Here is a 23,405-nt window from a genome sequence, read left to right as displayed (position 1 = left end):
AGAGGTATGAACTTTGGGGAGGACCTCCACGTACATTTAGAGTGACTGTGACAGTACCAGTATGAATGTTCAAAATTGAGCAGGGTACTATACCCGAGAAAGAAACTGATATTGATTGGGAACTATTCCATTTATGAACCTTAAAGAATTCAGTCTGCCCATGTGACTTAACATGTATTGCACTGCATTAATGTATTTACAAAATATGAGATCACACCAGTCTTTCTTTTATGGGTTGAAATTGTGTATATAACTGTTTCCGCACTACATATCCGATAATGCCTCCTAACGGCTAAAATGGGCCAGTATAAAAAGGAAAAGAGTAGAAGGACTAACTGACCGTGAGCAAAGCCTTGTGTGGCGTGAAGCTCTGATTAAAAGGCTTCAAAAAACAATCTGGTTGTGCCGCTCCTTTTGTAACAAAAATGTGATTTTTGGGTCAGGGTCCGACCCCTGGGCTGAGCACACACTGAGGAGCGCTCTCAATATCTGCTGGATCACATTGTTGCAAAAAACACACACACACACACACACACACACATTGTTGTTTAACGAAAGGGGGTGTCGACGCTCAAGCTCAAATTCAAATGCATGTTTAATCCCACCTATACGCCATGTCCGTTGGTGGACATGGCATAAAAGTGAGATTAAACCTATTTTATGTAAGTAACTAAATTATGGTGGATTGCCTTATCAAAGTCAATTAACTTCCTCTTGCATGTTACATCAAATTTAATATGTTTAAAGCACAAACATTCATTTAAATGGTACATCTCCTTACTAAAAAAAGGAACAAAAAAAGTACAAAAAATTTGCTCATTAGATTATCTGTTGTAATATAAATGCATCACATATAAGCGTGCATGGTGCTGGCTAACAGGCAATGCTAAAACTAGTTAATTTTGATACAAGTTCGTAATTAAAACCTCTTACCTAGGCAGTAGCTGGGAATAAGAGTTGGAAGCCAGGCAACGTTTGAGAAGGCTGAAGTATGCAGTGAGTTAATTCGAGCCAATTCCGACACACCTCCGCTGTATGACAAGGGTCCGATTGGGTCCACACGCCACAGAATGAGCTCACTGTATATTGCATTTGGATCATGAAACGTTCGTGTAGCTGCATTTCGGAAATGTTGCCTAGAGGAGCCTTTAAAATGCTTGGCAGGGTCCATAATTCTATTATAGCTGTCAGAATCCCAAGAAAGTTCCGATTCAGGAGTTAATAAGGCATTGTGATGTGATGACGTGAGCAACAGTGGCAAAACAGAGTGGCAAGCCAAATCATTGAGATGGAATCGGTGTCCACAGTATCGAAATTTGTGAGATACAGTGAGAACTGTTGTGAATGAAGATTTATCAGCAAATGTGACTGCCCACTGATTAAGAGACCCATCAATGTGTTTTGAAACCATCATCACTGAAGGAGCAACCACGGGAACAATTGCTGGGCTTTCACGGGTGCTTGATTTTTTATCCACTGAAATGTGAGAAGAAATGCTTGAGGAGAAATTCTCTTGCATAGAAGTAGCGGCATACATCAAAATATTTTTACTGAGGGAGCTTGCATCACCGGAAGGAAAAGCAACTGGAATCCGAGAAGAGAATGAAACCTAGAAAACGAAGGGTTAAGAAACGTTGTTTATTTGCACGCTATGATTTTACATACATAACCAAATGAGATACATTTCATTTGAATATTACAACCAGGCCAAAACCACAGTTCTGTAACCTATTTCATTAAATGTTGAGACGAAATGAAGTCCAAAGTGTTTTTTCACCTACGTAATTAAAGAAAAGTATAAAACATCTGGCCAATTTGAAAGGTTTTGCTGATGGGACAAATTTATAACACAGAACTCCTTTTGAAAAAAAATCAAACATTTTACTTTCCGGTCATGATGGCTCGCATTTGCTGTAACTAAATTCCCAAGCTAAGCTCCCAACTCAGTTTTTTAGAATTATGACATGATTGGCAAATGCTAGTAGCTGCCCTTGTTTACAAATAGCCTAGACACATTCACATATGTCTCGAAGGTGTGGTCTGAATTGTCCATTACAAGAGAACAATGTATTAAGGCAACGCCAAATCACAAACACTGTTAAATATGGATTCCTGCTCGATTCTCTTTGTGCTCCTTCGAACTCTTTCTCAAAGATTTTATTAAATAAATGGACTGTGAGGTGTACACTGGAAAGGGCCATGCTGGCCGTTTACTCCACCGGGCATTTCCCCATGGGGCCAGAGTCTTTACAAACCTTTTTTTGACAGAAAATCCGTTAAGTATTTTTTTATGTTACTTTCAGACAACATTCATTAACATCAAGCCATCTCTATGTTCCTGGATAACAGTAGTGATGCCTGCATTTCAGTATTCCATATTGCCACTGGCGGAGGCTCAGGTGGTAAGCAATTTAAAAGTTAAAGTATAAGGCAATTAAAGAAGTAACGTTAAGTATACTGACAAATTAAATCACTAAGAAAAACGGGGTCAATTTAGCAGTAAAATCAGTTCAAATTGCGTTAATAAAATGTCCGAAGAATAGAAACATGAAGATGGAAGATAAATTGAAAGGAGTGCAGCCATTTGTGTCCTATGGCAGGTATTTTAACATTATGACCTTGCCACACCTTAGTTGTTTTCCTTCAGAGTTCTGCATACAATTGCTTGGTACGAAGTTAACCGCATATCTATTTTAAATTATGTTTGATGTATATTTTTGTGGTTATCATTAACATTACAATTATATTTTACGTATTGCCTAGTAAAACCTAAAAAAAAAAAAGCTGTTAAAAATAAGAAAGAAGTACAGGCATTTGAGTTATGGGATTGATTGGTCGAAGGCAAAACGGCTAAATACTAGGTGTAAATTAGGTGGGTAAAAGAAAGGGCTCTGTAAAATCGTAATGATTTTGAATACCTAGGTACAGAGAAATATATTAAGAGATGCAATGTTTGAAGTATTCGCTAAAAGAGGCCTTATTGCTTTACTATATGTTTATCACATTAACCAGTTCATTTTCTACAATGTAAGTGTCACAGATATGCAAATCCAAGGCCGAAGGATACAGAAGAGACTCCAGCGGATCCAGAACGCCTCAGCCAGACTCATCCTCGACATCCCACGAACCAGCCACATCTCCGGACATCTGAGAGACCTTCACTGGCTCCCCGTCAACAAAAGAATCACCTTCCGCCTCCTCACCCACGCACACAAAGCCCTACACGACCAAGGCCCGAGCTACCTCAACAGCCGAGTCAACTTCTACGCTCCCAAACGCCACCTCCGATCAGCCAACCACGCCCTCGCCGCCGTCCCCCGCATCCGAAGAGCGACTACGGGAGGAAGGTCCTTCTCCTACCTGGCCGCCAAGACCTGGAACTCCCTCTCGACCGACCTGCGCCTGACCCAAGACCACCTCTCCTTCAGGAAGAAGCTGAAGACCTGGCTGTTCGAGCAGTAGCGGCACCCCCCCCCCCCAGCGCCTTGAGACCCTACGGGTATGTAGCGCGCTTTATAAGTGTCACTGATTGATTGATTGATTGCATCTTTTAGAAACTAGGCAAAAATACCCATGATTTTACAATTTGATGGCTAGGTGATTCAAGAGGATTTTAACACGTTAGTCTCTTTCATGGGCGTCCGCAGAAATTTTTGCGGGGGGGCTAACCTAGCAAATGAAGGGGCGTGGCTCATGTTAATCAATAGGGGTGGGGCTAAAATGGCAGACAATCAGGATCGGGTAATTATCAGGCCAAGCTGAGAAAAGCAAGCAATGGCATAGCCAATAGGTCTCGGCTTTAGGACCTTATAAGTATTTAGATATATGCAGCAGGTCCCAAAGGCGAAACCTATTGGCTATGCCAATGCTTGTTGTTATATCTGGGCATGTTGAGAGGCTAGGGGACTGGGTCTCGATGTAGGGTTGGGAGCACAGCAATGACCTACTCAATTTGAATGCGTAGGTAATACAACCGGTGGCGTGAAATGAAGGGTTCACTACCAGGAATAACAGAAGGTAGAAAGTTTGGCTGGTTAGAAAGGTAAGGAGGGGTAGAGGCAGGCATGGTGGTGAGGGGAGAAACAGATGCATGCTAGGAGAGCGCTGTGAGGGAGGGAGGCGAAATGGAAAGAGGCACTGAAAGGTGGGTCGGATAAAGACCGTAGCGAGGGGTGAAGGGTAGACAAAGAAGTGAGATGTAGAAGAAAAAATTCAGGTGAAGCGACAGGTAAATCAGAGATGGAGAGGGGAAAATAACGCCGCCGTAGAACGAGAGAGGGTCAGGTAGAGAGGAAGAGGTGTGTCAAAGACAGGTAGAGACAGCTGAGGAAGAGGGAATAATAAAGAGGTAGACAGGTGAGGTAGAGGGGTGCGTTGATATAAAGGAAGTGCAGAGATGTGTCAGAGAGCAGTTACTGAAGAGGAAAAGAAGTAGAGGTATTGAGAAAGGAGTAAGGTACTAAAAGAAGTAAGGGGTGAACAGAGGTAGAACAAGTGGAAGGGGAGAGAACACGTAGAAGAAGAATGTCAGGGTAAAGTGAGCGATCAGGCAGTGAGTGTGAGGAGTGGGATATAGAGGGATACGTGGCAGTGAGCACGAGGTGTGGGGTACACAGGAATATGTGGCAGTGAGCGTGAGGTGTGGGGTACAGAGGGATATGTTGTGGCAGTGAACGTGAGGTGTGGGGTACAGAGGGATATAAGGCAGTGAGAGCAAGTTGTGGGGTACAGAGGGATGTAAGGCAATGAGCGCGAGGTGTGGGGTACAAAGGGATATAAGGCAGTGAGCACGGGGAGTAGGGTACAGGGGGATATGAGGCAGTGAAACACAGGGTCGGGATGTCATGCCAGACATGACAGGGTGCATACTGGCAGATAGACATGTTATTGACACGAGTCTGTGTACGTTTAGTGGGATCTGAAATCCGGGCTATGCTGCATCTTCAATTTTTTACTTGGGAGGATAAGGAATCGACTCCCCCCAGAACTTCATTCAGAAGACCCCTTGCTCTCAGGCTACACAGTGTCAAAAGGAGGTCTTGTGGCGCGCAGCTCAAACTGGCCATTGTCATTCTGTTTGTGATAATCAGCCACAGACAGAATGATAATGGGCGGGAGGGGCTGCGAGGAGGAGTGCGAGGTGCTCTATCAGGGAGTTGAGGCCTCTGGCAGGGAACAGCTCTGCTCCCTGAAGGGCCTGGAATTACGGACAAAAGGCGTCCGTAAAAGCATGGGTGGCCGCAGGGGCGTCGCTCCGGGGGAGGGTGGGGGGGGGGGGGGTAGCGCTCCTCCTTGCCACCCCCTGCGGACGCCCGTGGTCTCTTTTGTCATTGATGGCATGGTCATTGGCCCCCTCATACTCATGGAAAGGATCCATCCTCTTCCCAATTCACAAGAAAGGAGACCACTGCAACCCCGCAAACTATAGGCTAGTGGCCCTCCTGGATGTAGAAGCCAAAGCTTTCGCTAAATTACTACTGAGAGAGCTAGAGGAATGGGTAACTAACAACGATCTACTCCCATTCTACCAGACTGGCTTCAGGAAAAACAGTGCAACAACAGACAACATCTTGGCCCTGGCCTACCTCTCAAAACTGTCATCCTGGGGGGCACCTCCTAAGCTACTAAAGGCCATCATGTCCATTCACGAGGAGACTTGGGTACAAGTCAAGATAAGCCCCACAGCTCTATCGACAAAAGTGTAAACCGACAACGGACTGAAGCAGGGTTGCGTCCTGGCCCCCCTTCTATTCAATCTTTATACAGCAGACATGGGGGCAGCCCTGAAAGAGGCAAGTTTAGTTCCACCGAGACTAGGCAAGGCGAGACTGGCAATCCTACAGTACGCAGATGATACCGTAGTGATGGACCACCCAAGGGTAGGTCTCCAAAGAGCCCTTAAAGAGCTGGGGAAGTACAACAAGGAAAATCCCCTGACAGTTAATCAAGGTAAAACAAAGATAATGATATTTGGCAGATACCCGCACAAAAAACAAGCGGTCTGGAAGATTGGAGACCAGCGAATTGGGACCACCGTAGCCTACAACTATCTCGAAGTTTGGCTGAATGAGAGGGCAGCATCGGCAGCTCACACAAAACATCTAACTGCGAAAATCAATAGAGTAATTTTTTCAATAAAACGATTGAGCCAATGCCTGACCAGCCCCACAGCCGACCCCATGCTAAAAGTCCTCAGGACAAAACTAATTCCAGCCATCAACTACGGACACCTGGCATTTCCAGGAGCTCTAGACAAACTCATTGCTGCAGCGTAGGTCAAAGCCCACAAGATCGTGCTGCAAGCACCCAGGAATGCTAGAAATACGAGATTACGGCTGGAACTAGGGCTTGCCAGACCGGAACCAGCCCTCCAGGGAGACTTAATAAAGTTCTACAACGGAGTCCTTAAAGCATCCCACAACTCCCTAAAACATCATTTGGCAACAATCTTCAAAGAGGTTTCCCGCGGCACACCAAGCTGGACAAAGCAATAGAGACACTAAATATAGATTGAAACAGTCTTCCCCTAACAGAAATCCCGCATAAGGCCTGGTTGAACACCATGAGACGGGAAGTCGCCTCCATTTCTTATGAAAAGGATCTAACTGCACTCCGAAATAACAACTATAAGAAGGCATTGGATGAATCTTACATCCTGGGGAGAGTCCAACCATACCTAACGGAAGCACATGAGGCTAACGGTCCTCAGAATTTGTGATTTTGATCCAGCATGGGCACGATCAGATGAAGCCATTTCATGTCCTCTATGTAACTACCATGGGGAATCTTGGCTCCACTTACTGTGTTGCTGTCCGAAACTCATCAATGAACGACAGAGACTTCTTCGTCCCATCCTAAGAGCCCAAGGTATCAGAACTTGCAAGGAGGCATCAGATTGGTGCTTCTCGGAAACAAAAACACACCATCTTGCAAGAGTGGCAAAATTCGTTTTTCAAATTGGACAAGCTCTAAGTGCTATAGAACAAAAAAAATGTCTGTCCTCAAGCTCTCAAAATTAGAGTTGATAAACACGTCAACTAATGGCTTCCCTCAAACACTAAGGGGCAAAGAAGAGCCTACTTGCCACTTCAAGTGATCTGCCTGGAACCCAGCCGTATCAAAATTAAGTACCGGGATAGAAAGCTGAAAGGTCCCCGCAACATAAGGTTGACTGTTGGAATGTTTTTTGGGGTTTTTTTTCCTTCACAGGAGGCACGGGAGGGGGTTGGAAATGGTGGGTGGGGTTCTAATTTTATTTTTTTATTGTAATGATTTTAATTGAACGGTTTAATAAATAAATCAAAATCAAATACAGGCCCATATCCTTACTAAATATGGAGACCAAGGTGTTGGCTCTGACTCTGATGTCAAGCTTAAGTAAAGATATTACTACCATCATACACCAGGATCAATATGGCTTTATGCCGCACCGGAGTACCAACCTCAATTTGAGGAGACTCTATGGAGTGCTCCACATGACTAGCCTGTCGGGCGAAGAACAGGAGCGGTTGATGGCTCTGGACATCAAAATGGCATTTGACAGTATCGAATGGCCTTATCTATGGCCTTAATAAACTATATAAGTTATTGGGAAGCACACCAACTGTTCAAAATGTTTTGTTCCTTTGCTTAAGCCATGAAACATTTAACTTTGCGTGCTCACCAACACGCTCAGCCCGTGAGGCACGTGAAAAACTGATCATCATCATACTGGGACACTTTCAGGCCACAAGCCAATGGCACAGCCTTTTTTGTATGCATTTGCCACCATATTAATATTTATTGTTCTCCTATTTTGCTCTCTGTCCACTTTTCACTTTTAAATGCGTCATTTTCCACTTAAAGTTTTTTCACTGTATATATCCTCGTGCTCGAAAAAGCTATTTCCAAAGTTTCTCATGTTGATGCGGGGCCATCCGAACCTCTACGCAAAAACACCTACCAGAGCCAATCCATTTCAAAGCAGTTTATTTAAAACCCAATGCATTTCAAGCCTTAGGCTTGGGGCCTGAAAGTGTCCCAGTATGATGCTTATCTATGGCTTGCCTTGGGCAGGGTGAGCTTTGGCCTGAAATTCTGTGGGTGGGTGAAACTACTCTATCGGGCCACTGTGGCCAGGGTAGCAGTCAATGGAACAACGTCCTACAGTTTTGAGTGGCAGAAGGGAACCCTGTCAGGGGTGCCCTCCCTGGCTCATGATTTTTGCCCTGGCGCTTGAGCCACTTGTGGCCTGAATCGGACAGGACCCACCGGTATGGGGTATCACAGCCACCGATGGCTGGGAAGAACACATTTCATTATGTGCCAAGGAAGTCCTACTGTACGTTAAGAGACCCTATTTTTCGGTGACCAGGATATTGAATATCTTTGATCTCTTCAGTAGATACTCTGGTTACCATTAAAACTGGTTCAAATCAATTAGTTTTCCCCCATAAGGGCCGTTGCCACGGCTCCCTCCTGAATGTACAGCCCCTATGGTGGCAGACGTCTGCCAGTACCTCGGGTTATAGGTCACCCATGATTCACACATGTTTATTTGGAGGAACTTATTTCCCCAACTGTAGCGGCTCCACATTTGGTGTACCTTACCTTTGTCTCTAATAGGCTGGGCTGTGCTCTTTAAAATGATGACCCTCTCATGCTTTCTATATGTGCTAAAAAATACACCCTACTTGATTCCAGTGGAGTACTTCTGTAAAATAGACCAAGAACTCAGTCTGCTCCTATGGAATGGTGGTGCACCGCGCATCGCACTAGGTAAACTACAAACAGGGATATATAATGGAGGGCTCACAATCTCGGATATTAGGAAGTACTACAGGGCATCACAGCTACTGGTGGTAAATGAGTGTTTTTTTGCCACTAGACCGGAACCGGCCTATCAAGTAGATAGGGAAGCGATTGGGGGCGACAATAGGCATAGGACATCTGAGCAACCTGTGGAGAGATCGGTCTCTGATCGATGTTCTCAGTAGGCTGTTTGAGATGGCAGAGACTGAGCATTAGCGAAACCTCCAAATGGGGCATGCACTGAGGGTGCTTGTCCTTGAAGGCGATGACTTGCCAGATGCTGCGCCTTTAGAGGGCCGTTTATCCACTATTTTCCGGAAGATAGTCAACAACTCCCTTAATCTACTGAGTGCCCTTAAACTCGCCTGAAGACTTGGGAAACACGGATGATGACTGGATGGAGGCTCCTCAGGGGCCACGCCAAATAGCTATTTGAGCCCGGTTTAGATTGGTCCAACTGGAGATCCTGCATAGGACCTATTATTCACAGACCCTCCTCCATAAAATTGGAAAGGCTGATACGCCACTATGAACTAGAAGCTGTGCTCAGGAGGGTACCTTCTTCCATATCTTATGGGACTGTCCGGTGATTCAGGGGTTCTGACGCTGGCTGTTGGGGGGTGCTGTCCTTGGTCATGTCTTTACAGGTGCCCCTAGATGCTAAAGGGTTACTAATGTTGGTGGAAGGGGAGGAAAGCTGGCCTAGATACCAGAAGATATGGCTGGCAATGGCAACTGGAGGCACAAAACGCAATATCGCAAGGAAATGGGGGCGCATCAACTCTCCCAAGTGTAACAGATTGGGAGTTGGACTTTGACTGGTGTCAGATGAGGTGATATATTGGAGTCGTGGTTGCCCTTGAATATGGGACAAGGTATGTGGGGCCTGGAGAGACTTCATGGGACCTGGGTCAGAGTCCTGCTTGGAGGGGAGAGCCGGGCTGTGTAACTATATTGTGCCATGCATACTATTCTATTTGTTTACTGTACATTTACTGCCGCAGTGCCAATGTTGAATTGACTCCAATGGTGATTGCTCAAAAGAGAAGTGTTTCGATGTCACTTCATATTATTATCACAATAATATTATCATCAACTGTGATTCTCTCTGTCCTGCACTGTCAGATGAGCGTTGTTTCAATAAAAAGAATTACATTTAAAATAAAAAAGTGGCAGGTGGGCTGAGAATAGTTGCATTAATTAGGGGAGCACTCTGGGCCTAGGGAACCTCTGATAGGATAGCGTTAAACAGTGATGACATCCTGATACGTCTATCTAATCCCCAAGAATCTGGGCCTTAAGTCCTTTGGTTACTCCGAACTTTCAGCAACAAAAGCAAAGTCTTTGCTATACCCCATTAACTGCAGACTCCGGTGGATGGTTTCAAATACATTGGCATTTAGCTGACAATCAATCTACAGAGGATCGGGGAGCGGAACATCCAACCCTACCTCAACGGCCTCTCCTTCACCCCCTCACCCCGGCCATGAGGGCAGTGGTTCAGGTTTTGCGATACACAGTGTTGTGGTGGACAGCATGCCTTAGTAAACTCCCCAGTGGTGTGGGTCTGCACTACAACAGGTGGCTGCTCTACAGTGCTTAAAGTCCTGGGAAACTATTGGTAGCTCTAAAGTGGGATAGATTAGGTCTGGTTTTGTGATTAAATCCTTTTCAGGCCTACATGGGACTATGACCTACATCACAGCCAATATTTTAGATATCTATTCCTTTGTCACGCCCTACATAACATTACTGATGAAACTACCGGATTATAGTCCCACGAAGGATAAGCTTCTACTGGACGACCCAACTACCCACAAGGTTTCTCAGGTGTACCACTTTCTGGTGATTAATTCAAAAGATACAACTGACCAGCTACGAACGTCATGAGCTGGTGACTTTGGACCCTTGATGCTAGAAGCTTGGACAGAGGCTCTTGCCTGTTCCGATAGGCGGCAATTGCCTCTCAGTTTAATTTAATCCAAATAGAATACCTACATAGAATTTACCTCATATAGTACCATTTGTATAATATGCGGGTGATAGCGCTGCCGAAAAATATGAGATGTGGAGCACAGAGTGGCGCATTTTTTGCATAATGTGTAGACCTGTGAACGCTGCTCCCCTTTTGAGAGGAAGTGCTTGCATGCCTGGGGTGGGTGTACTGGGGTGGAGAGTGCCCAGAAACCCTACACTGATTCTTCTATATGTCGCCACAGACATTGAAAGTAGCAGGTTGCCCAGATATGGATGGCTCTAGTTATAGCAAAAAGGAACATTGCCAAGGCTTGGAAAAACAAGGACCATCCCGCCCTGGAAGGGTGAAAGGTAGGCTTAGACAGATGCATGAGCCTAGAAATTGCCATTTACGCAGCCAGGGGATGTCCGCAGAAAAATTATTAAATATTGGCTATCTGGTCCAAATATAATAGGAGTTGCCTTGAATGATGTTACAACTTGTTTCATTCTCTAGATGAGGAAATTCAGACCTTGGCCCAGTCTGAGAATGAGGGGAAAGGAGGGTAGTTGAGGAGTCACTGGTGACTCTCAGAGGTTATACCGTTTATTCACCAATGTTTGGGGGGTTAAGTCAAATAAATAGGAGGGGTGATTTACGCAACGCAGATTTTGCGACTGATGGATATGTCCGAGTTGAATTCAGTAAGATGTGGTATTAAGAAAAAAAAACGCCCAAAGAAATCCCAATTTCCTCTCACTTGCCATGAGAGAGAGCTGCAGTTTCTGTGCTCCATTCTGGCCACTGCCCAGGGAACCCTATCAACCAAAGAAATTTCAGAATCTTAGAATTTCGGGCTATCAAGGGAGGTATAGATTTTGTAAATCCCAGTAGACTGTTTGACCTATAATGTCTACCAAATATCAAAACAATGCTTAAAACACCAAACTTGCTATTTCTTTATATGGGGAAATAGCTGCAACAGTTGGGCTGGGGTCAGCTGGCGCTCAGGTAACCATATCAGCCCTGGGTATTTCTGAAATCGAGAGACCTACGTAATTTAGTGTGGCATGGGTTGCCTGGAACCCAGCATATTTTCTTGCTTGGAATACCTAGCAAATATCAAAGTATGCGTCAAAAAGATTTCCCCATATTTATGTCACAAAAGAAAAAGTTACCTAAACGCGGTAATGATTTTTCTGGAGGATACTTTATCTACCTGCAGTTTGCTCACCGGTAGAATTATCCCAGGCATCAGACTGGATGAAAAAACTTCAAAGCCCTCACGTTGCAAGTAGAGCGCCCTGGAGTGGCATCAAATGACTTCTCCAAAGCCCTATACCACCCTCCCCAGTCCAATAACTTCAGCTTTCTTTTTTTCTCCAACTTCAAAGTGGATCAGGAACTCTTACATGAAAAATGTGTCTATAAATGTTGCCACATCAGCAACATTCTACGGATGCGATGTGCAGGAAATAAGCTAGCATAAGAAACAAAAAGGTAAGTCACCCAAGACCTAAAGCTGCCCAATCTCCACCAGCTCCACCATTTACCTTCCCGTGAAAGCAGACCCACCAGCATTCCTGAATGCCATCTTTTCAAGAGCATCCACACAATCTGGTGCGCTTAGAGGCCCCCTGGTGCTACATGGCTTCATGCTGTTCATGTATTTGTGTCCACTCTGCTTGGAACCACATAACCTAGACCGACATCAGCTCCTCCAGCCTTTGAACCAACTTTGAGGTACACTGAAAACAACCACCTATGCCATGATTAGGCACCGCCTCCACCTTCGGCACTGGTCCCTGGAACCACGCTATAAAACAGATCAAGAAAGGAAGGGGCGAGAACCCTTGAAGGGGAGGAATACAGGACTATTACACACAATCTATCTGGACCCGATTTGGACTTCTTAGACTTTTACACATATGAAGGGGATGGCGGGACTGACAAGGCCATGAGTTGCAAGGGCTGGTCTCTGCAAGTGGGTTAGACACTTTGCCTAAAATGGTGATTGACTTTTCCCCTGAGCCCCCCATTTCAGAGAATGTCTTTTCATATGATAGTCAAGAAGGCAGCTGAGTAGTTTGGATCTTCAACTCTCAATGGTAGAGACAAAGACCAACATCCTCACTGAGATTCTCATGTGGGTTACTCCTATGGCTGAGCAATTACTGCCCTTCAATGACTCCCTCCTGGAAAAAGTCCTGGCAGCATGGGAAAAACACTCATTGCTTCACCAGTGAACACTATGTGGTACCGCTCCACTCTAAGTGAGCCACTGTTTTTTTCTACTTACCATCATCTGAAAGTTTAGTAATCCAGGCATCTTTTTCCACCGGACAGTCTTCTGGTACCTCACTGTTAGTCCTCTCAGACAGGGTGCCGAAATGCCTAGATGCCAGTGGGAAAAACACCTTGTCAGTGGCGAGTGTGGTTCTTCAATCACTGAAAGCAAATTTCCTCCTCGCTCGCTACAAATACGCTTTATGGACATGGCCAAAATGATTATGTCTCATGTGCCAGAGGATACGAGGACACACTTCCTGGAAATAATCCAGGATGGACAGAATGCCTCCTGGCATATCATTATGTCTGGCCTGGATGATGCATACTCAGTAGCCCAGTCTATAGACACCTCTGTCTATTTGTCCACATGACTAGCTGCGCAAATCCACATTTCCATCCAAGTTTCAGACTAACCTCTTTGACCTTCTATTTGATGGTTCAGGCCTTTTTGGGGAAAGGCAGACTATGTTAGAACAGTTTACTAACAGCAAGACGACGGACTGCTCCTTAGGCTTGCAACTGAACTTCAAGGTTTTTTGTGGCTTCTGAAGAGGCTTTACGTCAACATCAGGCCTACCAGCCCTAGACCCAGCAAAAAAGCTAAATCTGCCCATCAGTCAATACATGGGCAGAGGTAGAGGTACGGGTCATGGATCTACCCAATCACTCACCTTCTCTCCTGCACAACATGGTAGGCAGATCTAGTTTGCTTTTCCATTCCCATTCTCAGCCTGTGGACGGGGCCTTTCTCCCGGTCTGTTAGGCCATTTCTTCAGACCAGTGGGTCCTTTAAATTGTAAAAAAGGGCTAAACACTTCTCTTCCTTCAGGCTCAACTCTATCACTCACCCACCCTCTTCTCCTACCTCCACTTAATCATACTGCTTCAGGAGGTGGAAGCACCTTGATTTTTGGTGGTTTTACACACTACCAATATGCAGTGCTCTCCTCTGGCTTAACATCAGAACCTCGAGTTTACATGAAAGTGATGGCAGTGGTTGAACCCATCTCAGAAGGTCAGGCATATAAATAATCCCCTATCTGGCTAATCAAAGCCAGAGTGTGTGACGCAATCTACAATCAACAGTATGCCTGCTTTTTGACCTGGGCTTTTTGATCAACAAACCCAAATCTCACCTGTGGCCCTCTGAAAGACACAATTTAACAGGATCAGTACTCAAAAACACACATCTATGCACCTTTCTGCCTCAACAGAGGAATGCCAATATCAAGGAGAAGGTTCGATCCTTCCAGAAGGAGTGCGAGTTCCAGTTCTGATGGTGCTGAGATTTCTAGGCCTGTTGGCTTCCTGCGTTCTCCTAGTCACACACACGTTGGCATGTCAGCCCATCCAGATCTTAACAGACTATACAACAGTAATGTGGTACATCAGCAAGCAAGGGGGAGTAGGGTCTTGCCTCTTTTATCTGGAAGAGTGGGGAATGTGAACTTGTGCACACCCAAAGGGTCAGGCTCACCGCCAATCACCTAGTGGGGTCTCTGAATGAAAGAAACCTGAGATGGCATCACCCTGCTGATCACGAGTGGCGCCTTCTACCAGAGGTATTCTGGAATATCTTTGCACAGAGGTGCACTGATCAGGTGAGATGGTTCTGCTCATCGGAAAATGCTCAATGCCAGCAGTTTTGTGCCTTCTAGTACCCATTTAGCGCCTTGGGGAATGTGTTTCAGTTGAGGTGGCTCTTTCAGCTGCATTGTGTGTTTCCACTCACTCATACCATTTGATTCCTTGGATTCTGCGTAAGATTAGTCCGGATCAATCCAAAGTCATTCTCATTGCCCACGAATGGCCAAGACCGATGTAGTATGCAGGCTTTCTGCAAGACTAATTTGCATATGGCTGGGTCTAAACTGGAATGGCATGGGGAGCAAAAAACGATAGATTTAGGCCCAGATCTCTGTACTGGGGTGAATGTATGACATTGTTCAGCATTCTGTGCATCAATTCTTCTTTTTGCATTTGTCACCCCGAGTAGGAAAGTTATGCCCAGACGTGGTTCCCGTGCTTTCCAGGCCACTGGAGTCAAGCTAGCCTGGCTGATGAGGGGTGAAACCCTGGAACCTGTGCTAGGGTGCTTGTTTCCAGTCCAAGGAGGAACAAGATTCCCGGACAATGTGCCCAAGACCACAGTCAGACCACTTCCAGGCAAATGAGGTGAGACCCTACTCCTACTAGCTTGTTGACTTACAACAACACAGTTGTGTTGTTCTTCAAGATCTGGACGGACCTACCTACAGTGAAGGGGAGGAAGGCCTTGAGGAACAGCTGAATAGTTTGCAGTTGAAGCAGGATGATGTGAAGAACCCGCTCTTCCGTAGACCAGAAGCTTCTGATCTCCTGATCTTCCAGGTGAGCTCCCCACCCCAGGGTGAAGAGTTCATCACTACAGCTGGAGGGGAAGTGAAGACCATCCCGTGTTTCCACATTGCCTTGATCCCCCACCAAACCACTTCTGCTGTAGCGCTGGGGGAGACTGCGATAAGAGTCTGATAGATCTCCCTAGAACTTGAGCCACTGCCTGCAAACGCACCACTGCAGGACCCTCATGTGCCAACTTGCATGCATGACAAGGAGAATGCAGGAAGCTAGCAGACTGAGCAATGGTAAGACACTCAGGACTGGCACTCCTAAGCCTGGCTGAAACAACCAAATCATCTCTTGGATGCCTGCAATTCTATGTGGAGGAGGAAAGGCGCAGTAGAAGGTTGGTGTTCAGTATTGACATTCAGAACATTTAGAGGATGAGATCTGGGCTCGCTGATTGAACAGCACAGGTGGAAGAGTAGAGATGTCATCGACTGTAGATGATGCAACTCTGTCTCCGGATAGTTGGCTTTGATGATCCAGTCGTCAAGGTACTCGAAAATGGGCCCGCCCGGCCGGCAGAGATGGGCTTCCACCAGTGCCATCAACTTTGTAAAGACTCGAGGTCAAATCAAAGGGTACTACTGCAAACTGGTAGGATGTAGAACCCACCACAAACCCTGATTACGTCTGATGAGACTTCAAGATAGTATGGATATACACATCCTGCAGGACCAGTGACACCATGCAGTCTCCAAGGTCCAACGCCAGTAGGACTTTAGCTAGGGTCAGCAACTTGTCCTGTTTGAGGAAGAAGTTCAGGCTCCTTAGATCTAGAATGGGACACAGACCACCCTCCTTCTTGGGCATCAGGAAGTAATGCGTACAACAACCTTTGCCTATTTGCATGTCTGGCACCTGCTCCACTGCCCATTTCAGGAGGGCTGCCACCTGTTGCTACAAGATGATCAAATGATCGTGAAGTGAGGAAGAGGGAAATGGTGGAATAGCGGGGCGGAACCTCAAGAAAGGGATGGGGGTACCCTTTTTCTATGATCTGAAGGATCTGCTGGTCCAAAGTAACCATGCCTGACGGAAATTTGACACCCACTCTCCTACAGGCTGTGTGTGCTGTTGGGGAAACACACTAGGCCTGCTTTTCTGGAGGCATGTGGGAGGAGGAAGGTTACAATGTGGATTCACAGCCTCATCATCTAGAGTGGGCCCTATACTCGTGCAAGAGGGGTTTAGATTGCTGCTGGAGTGTCTGGTACTGTCTAGAATAAAAGAAGGAACCTTTGCCGAACCCCTGGCAAAAAGACCGGAAGGTCTTGGATGATGAACTAAGTTTCAGACCGAGGGAGTGTCATGGCTTTCGAAGTCTTAAATCTTTCCAGCGCAGAATCAGTCTTGTCACCGAAAAGGTGTATCCGGTCAAAGGGAAGGTTCATTACAATGGATCAGACATCTGAAGTGAAGCTGGAAGTCCCTAGCCAGGGGTGCCGGCGAGTTGAAGTCCCCATAGCTCGGACGATAGAGTCCGCTTTGTCGAGCCCAGGTTGATGATGTGGCCAGAAGCATTTTTACCGTCACCTATAACTTCTTTAGAATGCTCCTTCATGTCCACGGGAATGTGTGGCAGCTTCATTTGGCCCACAACTCCTGCAGTGGTGTTTCTCCATGACTGGTGGACCGGGCTCTATGAGGTCAAACAGAAGCAAGGCGGATGTCACTTACCTGGTGGACCTCAAGACATCTAGGAACGCCTTAAGGGTCCCAAGTGTAAACCACCTAAAACTTCACTTTAAAAGGTCCTAAGTAACCAAGCTCCTGGTAACGGATGAAAGTTTAGTACAGGAAAGTGAGTCCCTCCTGTCTTACAAACTGCAAGATGGGTTAGTGGAAAGAGTTGTCCTCTGCCCTCATTCCAGAGAAACTGAGAGACTGTTGCCACTTGATGGGGACGTTCACCTCTTTTCTCACTGATTGTGGGGCTCACCAATTGGTGTACCCATGATATTGACCTGGCAGACAGTATGCCTGTCAAAAACAAGATTTACAGGCTGTCTGAAAAGGTGAGAGCCAGTATTAAGGACGGGACGCTGCAGTTAGTAGTAACTGAGCACACCAAGAGCCCAGGGTACAGGCAAGTGGTGCTAGTCCCCAAGGCCTCCCCACCAGGCTTCACCCCAGGACTTAGATTCTGTGTAGACTACAGTGGGCTCCACTCAGTCACCACAACTGATGCACACCCCATCCCGAGCTGAGGAGCTCCTTGTACGTTTGGGAGCTGCCACGTTCCTAAGTACCTTCAACTTAACATCAAGGTACTAGCAGATTACCTTAAAAGAGGGAGCCAAGGAGGGGTCTGCATTCTCCACCACAGATGGCCACTTCCAATTTCGAGTGATGCCATTTGAGTTTAAGAATGACCATGCCACTTTCCAGAGGTTGGTCACGCAGTTTCTGGCTGGATTATAGGACCTCCAGGCAGTGCTTCAGGCCCCGCAAAATGTATGCCTGACTATCAAGGCTAGTAAGTGCTAAATAGGGCAGGGATCAGTTGTTTACTTGGGCTATTGGCCGGTCAGGCCAAATTAAACCCTTCCAGCCCAAAATACAGACCATTCTGGCTTGGGCCCCCAAGACCAAGACTGAGGTGACAGACTTTCTATGCCTCGCTACTTATTACTAGACATTTGTTAATGGGGATGTCATCACGGATGCTCTCTTCATTGAGCTGAAATCCAAGAAGCAGCCCAAGAAGGTGATCCAGACAGAGGCGCGTGTTGGTGGTTCCGCCAGTGCTAAAGGACTACTGGAGCTGACTCATGATGTACTCCTGGCCGAATATTTGGGGCAGTACAAGACCTTTGACAGGCTTGTCACCCACTTTAATTGGCCTCAAATGAGGGCCTCAGATGTGCCCTGCAGGTCTTATCCAACCTGCCAGGCCAGTGACAAGTTAGGAGCGAAGTGCAAGGCTCCCCTGCAACCTCTTTTTGTTGTTGGCAGCCAGTTTCAGAGGGTGGGTATTGCCATTGTTTGGCCTCTGAACCCCAAGACAGCCATGGGCAACAGGTTTATCCTGGTCTTAGTGGAACACGCCACCCGGTACCCTGGAAGCTATCCCTCTGAGAACAGTGACTGCACCCGCAGTGGTCAAGGCCCTGATGGGATCTCTACTCATATAAAAATCCCCAAGGAGGAGGTGTCAGACTGTGGGTCCAACTTCATGTCAGGGTGCATGAAGGCCATGTGGACAGAGTGTGGGGTAACCTACAAGTTATCCACTGTCTATCACCCTCAAACCAATAGGCTTAGTGAGAAGCTGGCTTGGAATATGGCGTACACTCGTGTAAGTAGACACCTTGCACCAATCCAGACAACCCTTATGGTGATTTTAGTGGGCTTAGACAACCTTGGGAAGCTCTCGAAGAGGTAGCTGTGGAGAGCAGCCTTCAGGCTTAGTCCAGAAGGAGTATGAAGCAGCTTGTTTTACCCGAACATAACCTTATAGGTATACACTAAGTAAAAAAGTACCACACAGTGTATTTATAAAAATATGTATTTATTATAAGACACTCACTAACACATATAGACCAATCTCCTTGCTACCGTTCCCTGCAAAAATTGTTGAACGTTGGGTTAGCTCACTCCTTTCCAAACATCTGGAGCAGCATCAATTTCTGGAAGAAATACAATTTGGCTTTCGCCCGGCCCATGGGACCGAGACAGCGCTGATTACCGCTATGGATGATCTTCAAAGGCATGCAGACAGGGGTCAGGCAGCAGCTCTGATCCTGCTTGACCTGTCTGCCGCATTTGATACGGTAAGCCACGAGATCCTCCTGAGAAGATTGAGTGAGGCCGGGGTGAGTGGCGGTGCCTTGCGCTGGTTCCGCTCCTTTTTGCAGGACAGACAGCAGGCGGTGTCCCTCCCCCCTTTTCAATCTGCGTTCTCTCCGGTGCTACAAGGGGTTCCTCAGGGTTCGGCAGTTAGCCCGATCTTATTCAACCTTTACTCGAAACCCCTGATTGCACTGATCAAGTCTTATAAGATCAATGCAATCAATTACGCAGATGACACCCAACTAATTCTGTCTTGGGAGGGTGAGGAATCGTTCCCGCTGGAGATACTTCATGACTGTCTGTAGGACACTGCTGGCTGGTTACAAAATAACTCCTTGCAGTTTAACGCCAGCAAGACTGAGGTGCTTTTTTGCGCTGGGAGTCGGATTCCCCGCCCTTTTCCGGATAATTTCTTGGCTCCTGAAACATCTGCAATTTGGGCGTCGTGATGGACAGCAAGCTGAGCATGGAGGCTCAGGTGGCGAAAACTGTGTCCTGTTGCTTTGCCCTTATCAGGTCCCTTCGAAAGATCTTACCGCTACTTCCCTCTCAGGCTCGGGCTTTAGTGGTCAGGTGTACTATCCTGAGCAGACTCGATTACTGTAACGCTCTGTTGCTCGAGTCTCCGAGTTCGCTGATGGATAGACTTCAAAGAATTCAGTCCGCCGCTGCTAGGCTGGTCCTTGGCTGGCCTAGAAGATCCTCTGCCTCAGCGGCGATGGCTGAACTCCACTGGCTCCCTCTTGGGCAGAGAGTACAATTTAAGTCCCTCTGCCTTGTTTTTAAAGCCCTTCATGGGTTTGGTCCTAGATCACTGCAAGATAAATGTGTCTGGTACACTCCAACCAGAGTACTCGGTTCAGCAACGGCACTTCTGGTGAGAGTACCTAGATTTAAGAAAGCTAGGGCAGGGGGTAGATCTTTTGGAGTTGCTGCTGCTAAACTGTGGAACAGTCTGCCCTTGGAGATCTGACAAATTGAGGAACTTCTCCCTTTCAAGAAACGTGTGAAAACCTGGTTGTTTCCTAAGGTTTAACCGGGTGTTATCCTGCCACTCCCGCTTGCCACTCTCTTTGGAGCCTTAGCGCTAGGATGCCTGTAAGGGGACAGTGAGCTTTATAAATTTTGAAAAATAAAGAAATAAAATAAACATACAGATATCTCCTAGCCAGAGATATACACAATACAGGTAAGTAGCACGTGAATTAAAGTGGTCACCAGGGGGGAGACAAAACCATATACTAAAATAGTGGTATGCGAACCACGACTCAAGTCAAGACTATAGCCAGAAGACATAGAAATGCCGGGGATCCAAGGAACCACCTGAGGTAAGTAACCAGGTGCTTATCAGAGGTTGTGTGCAGAGTGGGAACACAACTGCAAGTTCAATGCAAGTCAACGGGTAAGTCGCGGTTGCAATTTTAAAGAAGAAGGACCCTTCCCAGTGGCCTCTGAAGAAATACTGTGGAAGACAGAAGGTTGGAGAGCCACCCCACCCGTGGATACCTTAGGAACTAGGATACCTGCACCAGGGAAGCCGGAGGCATAGGTTTGACTTGGCGTCAGAAACCGCCGTCAAACTCAATGGAGGACTTCCGGAAGATGCCGATGCTGGAGAAGGTGAAAGTGTCTGGTGGAACCCAAAGGTGGATTCAAGTACAGAAGTACCTGCAAGCAGAGGGCAAAGAGTCTACGCCGCTTGGAAGTGACCAGGAAAACTGGAAGACAAATGCTCAGTCGGGTGTTGCAGTAGAGATGACAGTGATCTTGGAGCTGCAGCTTTGAGGACTAGGCGACACTGTGGAAGACCAGGACCCGTTCAAGAGCTGTCCCATTTCGGATGTTGAGAGTTATGGGGTCGGGGTCCGGTGTGAGCACCAACAAGCATTGGCAGCTGCAAACATTGTGGAAAGCAAAGAAAGTGCAGTGTGGGGACCAGCAAGTTCCAGGTGACTCACCACAAGCAGAGGAGTCAGGGCACCCCCAGAGCAATCAGGGGAGCCAACAGAATTCATTCAAAGATGACCCTCAAGAGGACCCACAGGCCGGAGGCACTGGAGTTGCAAGAGGACCTAGAGCAGCTCACCAAAGATGTAGGCCCACAGTGCAAGTGATGTGGTCAGGACAAAGATCTTGGTTACTGGAGATGCTAGAGGTGGGGGCTACTTGGAGCCCGAAGATCTTGATGGAAGGAAGCCAACAAGCCTTTGCAACAGCAAGTCAACGCAGTGCACAGGAGTTCGGTTACTGCGGCTCAAACGAGGGATACTGGCCTCAAACATGGTGAGAGGACAGGGCAGGCCACGAGGGATGTGAAAAACCACAATCTGTGTTGCTGAGCCTTTTGGAATCTGTGGGAGCCCAGGATCAGCAGACCGGTCAGCTTTGTTGCGGTGCCTGCAGATGCAGGGAAGTGACTCCTTAACTTCAAGGGAGATTCCTTCAGAAGTTTTTGATGCCCACAGGCCTTGGAAGGATCCTGTATGGACCACAGGCACGGACGTTGCAGCAGACGAGCAGGGCGACGAGATCAGGAGCAGCAGGTGTCTTAACAGTTGCAGCCTTGATGTCCAGAGAATTCCAGAGTGCCCAGACGATCGAAGAAGTGGTGTCTTAAAATAAATCTTGTTCCACAACGAATCTAGGGACCCACCCTCAGGTAAGCCCTTAAGTACCCTAAAGAAAGGGTTGAAATGATTCAGGGTTTCCTCCACCCTCAGTCATACCACGCCTCACCATTTATTAGTCTTAGAAAGTGGCAAACCATACTATTACTACTCAGCGGGGGAGAACTATTCACCATCTAATCTCCTCACGTTTGTGTACTACCAACTTGCATGGATGGTTTCAGAAAATCCCAAATGATGAAGGGCGGTTTCGAGTGGTGACTGATGGGTACTTTTGACCATCCACTGAGTTATCATTGTGTACCGTGTTGATAGTCAGTCTGGGGTCCTTTGTTTTGACTGCTTTTTTTGCTTACTATAGACTCACACCTTGTCCTAGACCCTCTGGAACTATGTTGTTGTCATGTATTCTTGGGGACTGTTCACAGAGTTTGGTCTTTAAATATTCCCCTGGGTCCTACCTCACCGTAGTGTTTATGTTGAACTGGACTATGCAAGGAGGGCACCAAGGGTTTCCTTCAAGCAGAGTGAGGGGTGCTAGCAGGCGCTCTCACCCGGCCCAAATACACTAAACCCTGTATGGGAGGTGGTCAAACCTCCCTGTTACAGAATACCTATTGTCCTGCTTACGCCTACTCGAGCTTGGCTCAGCAGCAGGAGGGCAGAATCTGGTCTCTGGTCAGCAGCATTCAAGTTGTGCTGTCCGGGTCTAGAAGATGGTACCAGGAGCACTGAGGGCCTCCCGAAGGAGCTTTACAGGACAAGGAATGATACCCGGTATGATTCCAACATATTTGATACAAAACATGACAAGGTACGTTACAGCCATTTTCGAGATGGTCATCACGTAATGACATGGTGCCCCTCTATATGTTATATGGCTGTCTCACTTACAACCTGGGAGATTGGATACCGTAGGCATGTCCTGCTCATGCAGGGGCACCCTCACACTTCGGACCGAGAACCCTGCCTTCAGGATTGTAAGGCCTGCCTTAGGGGTGGCTTATAGGTTTTAGGTGCAGTGACCTTAGCTATAGGGAAACCTATATCATTCGTAAGTGGTGCTGGCACCAGCTTACACAGTCTGCAATGGCAGCCCTGCATTTACAAATTGAGTGGTCTCCCATGGATAGTATAATACATGCTTCAGCCCATGGGGTGCACCTATACCCTGGGTACCTTAGAACCATTTACTAGGGACTGATAAGTGTACCCCAGTGTCCAATCTGGGATGTACCTAAGTACTTACCAGACCAATTTAGTGGAGAAAGCACAGAGAGTCAGTTCCTGAATAGCAGGAAGCCAGTCAGACTAGTCAGAAACAGTATAACATCAAGCAAAAAGTGTGGGTACCATAAAATCAGTTCCTATTTTCCTACAGGCTTGTTGAGAGTTTCAACAAGACTCTTAAGGGCATGATCATGGACCTGTGGGAGCCCCTGAGGCAGAAGTGGGATGTCCTCCTGCCATGCCTGGTTGCTTTCCCAGAGGTGCCTCAGAAAGGGTTGGTTTCAGCCCCTTTGAGCTCCTGTATGGGCACTTGATAGGAGGGCCGCTCAGTCTAG

The 23,405-nt window shown here is 46.8% G+C and overlaps 1 protein-coding gene across 2 annotated transcripts in view; it reads right to left on the bottom strand.

Annotated features, from left to right (window-relative positions):
• The window catches only part of DMXL2 (Dmx like 2), a 1,907,871-nt gene that overhangs the window by 1,634,619 nt on the left and 249,847 nt on the right, over positions 1–23,405 (bottom strand). For both annotated transcript variants that reach the window (XM_078684818.1, XM_078684819.1), the window contains exon 12: positions 934–1,609. In XM_078684818.1, the coding sequence (XP_078540944.1) occupies positions 934–1,609 (676 nt within the window). The remainder of the gene's footprint in view (positions 1–933; positions 1,610–23,405) is intronic.

Source organism: Lissotriton helveticus, chromosome 3_2, assembly GCF_964261635.1.
Source record: "Lissotriton helveticus chromosome 3_2, aLisHel1.1, whole genome shotgun sequence".
In the NCBI taxonomy this organism is placed as follows: Eukaryota; Metazoa; Chordata; class Amphibia; order Caudata; family Salamandridae; genus Lissotriton; species Lissotriton helveticus.
Note: the sequence above shows the minus strand (reverse complement) of the source record. Positions and strands in the feature narration are given on the sequence as shown.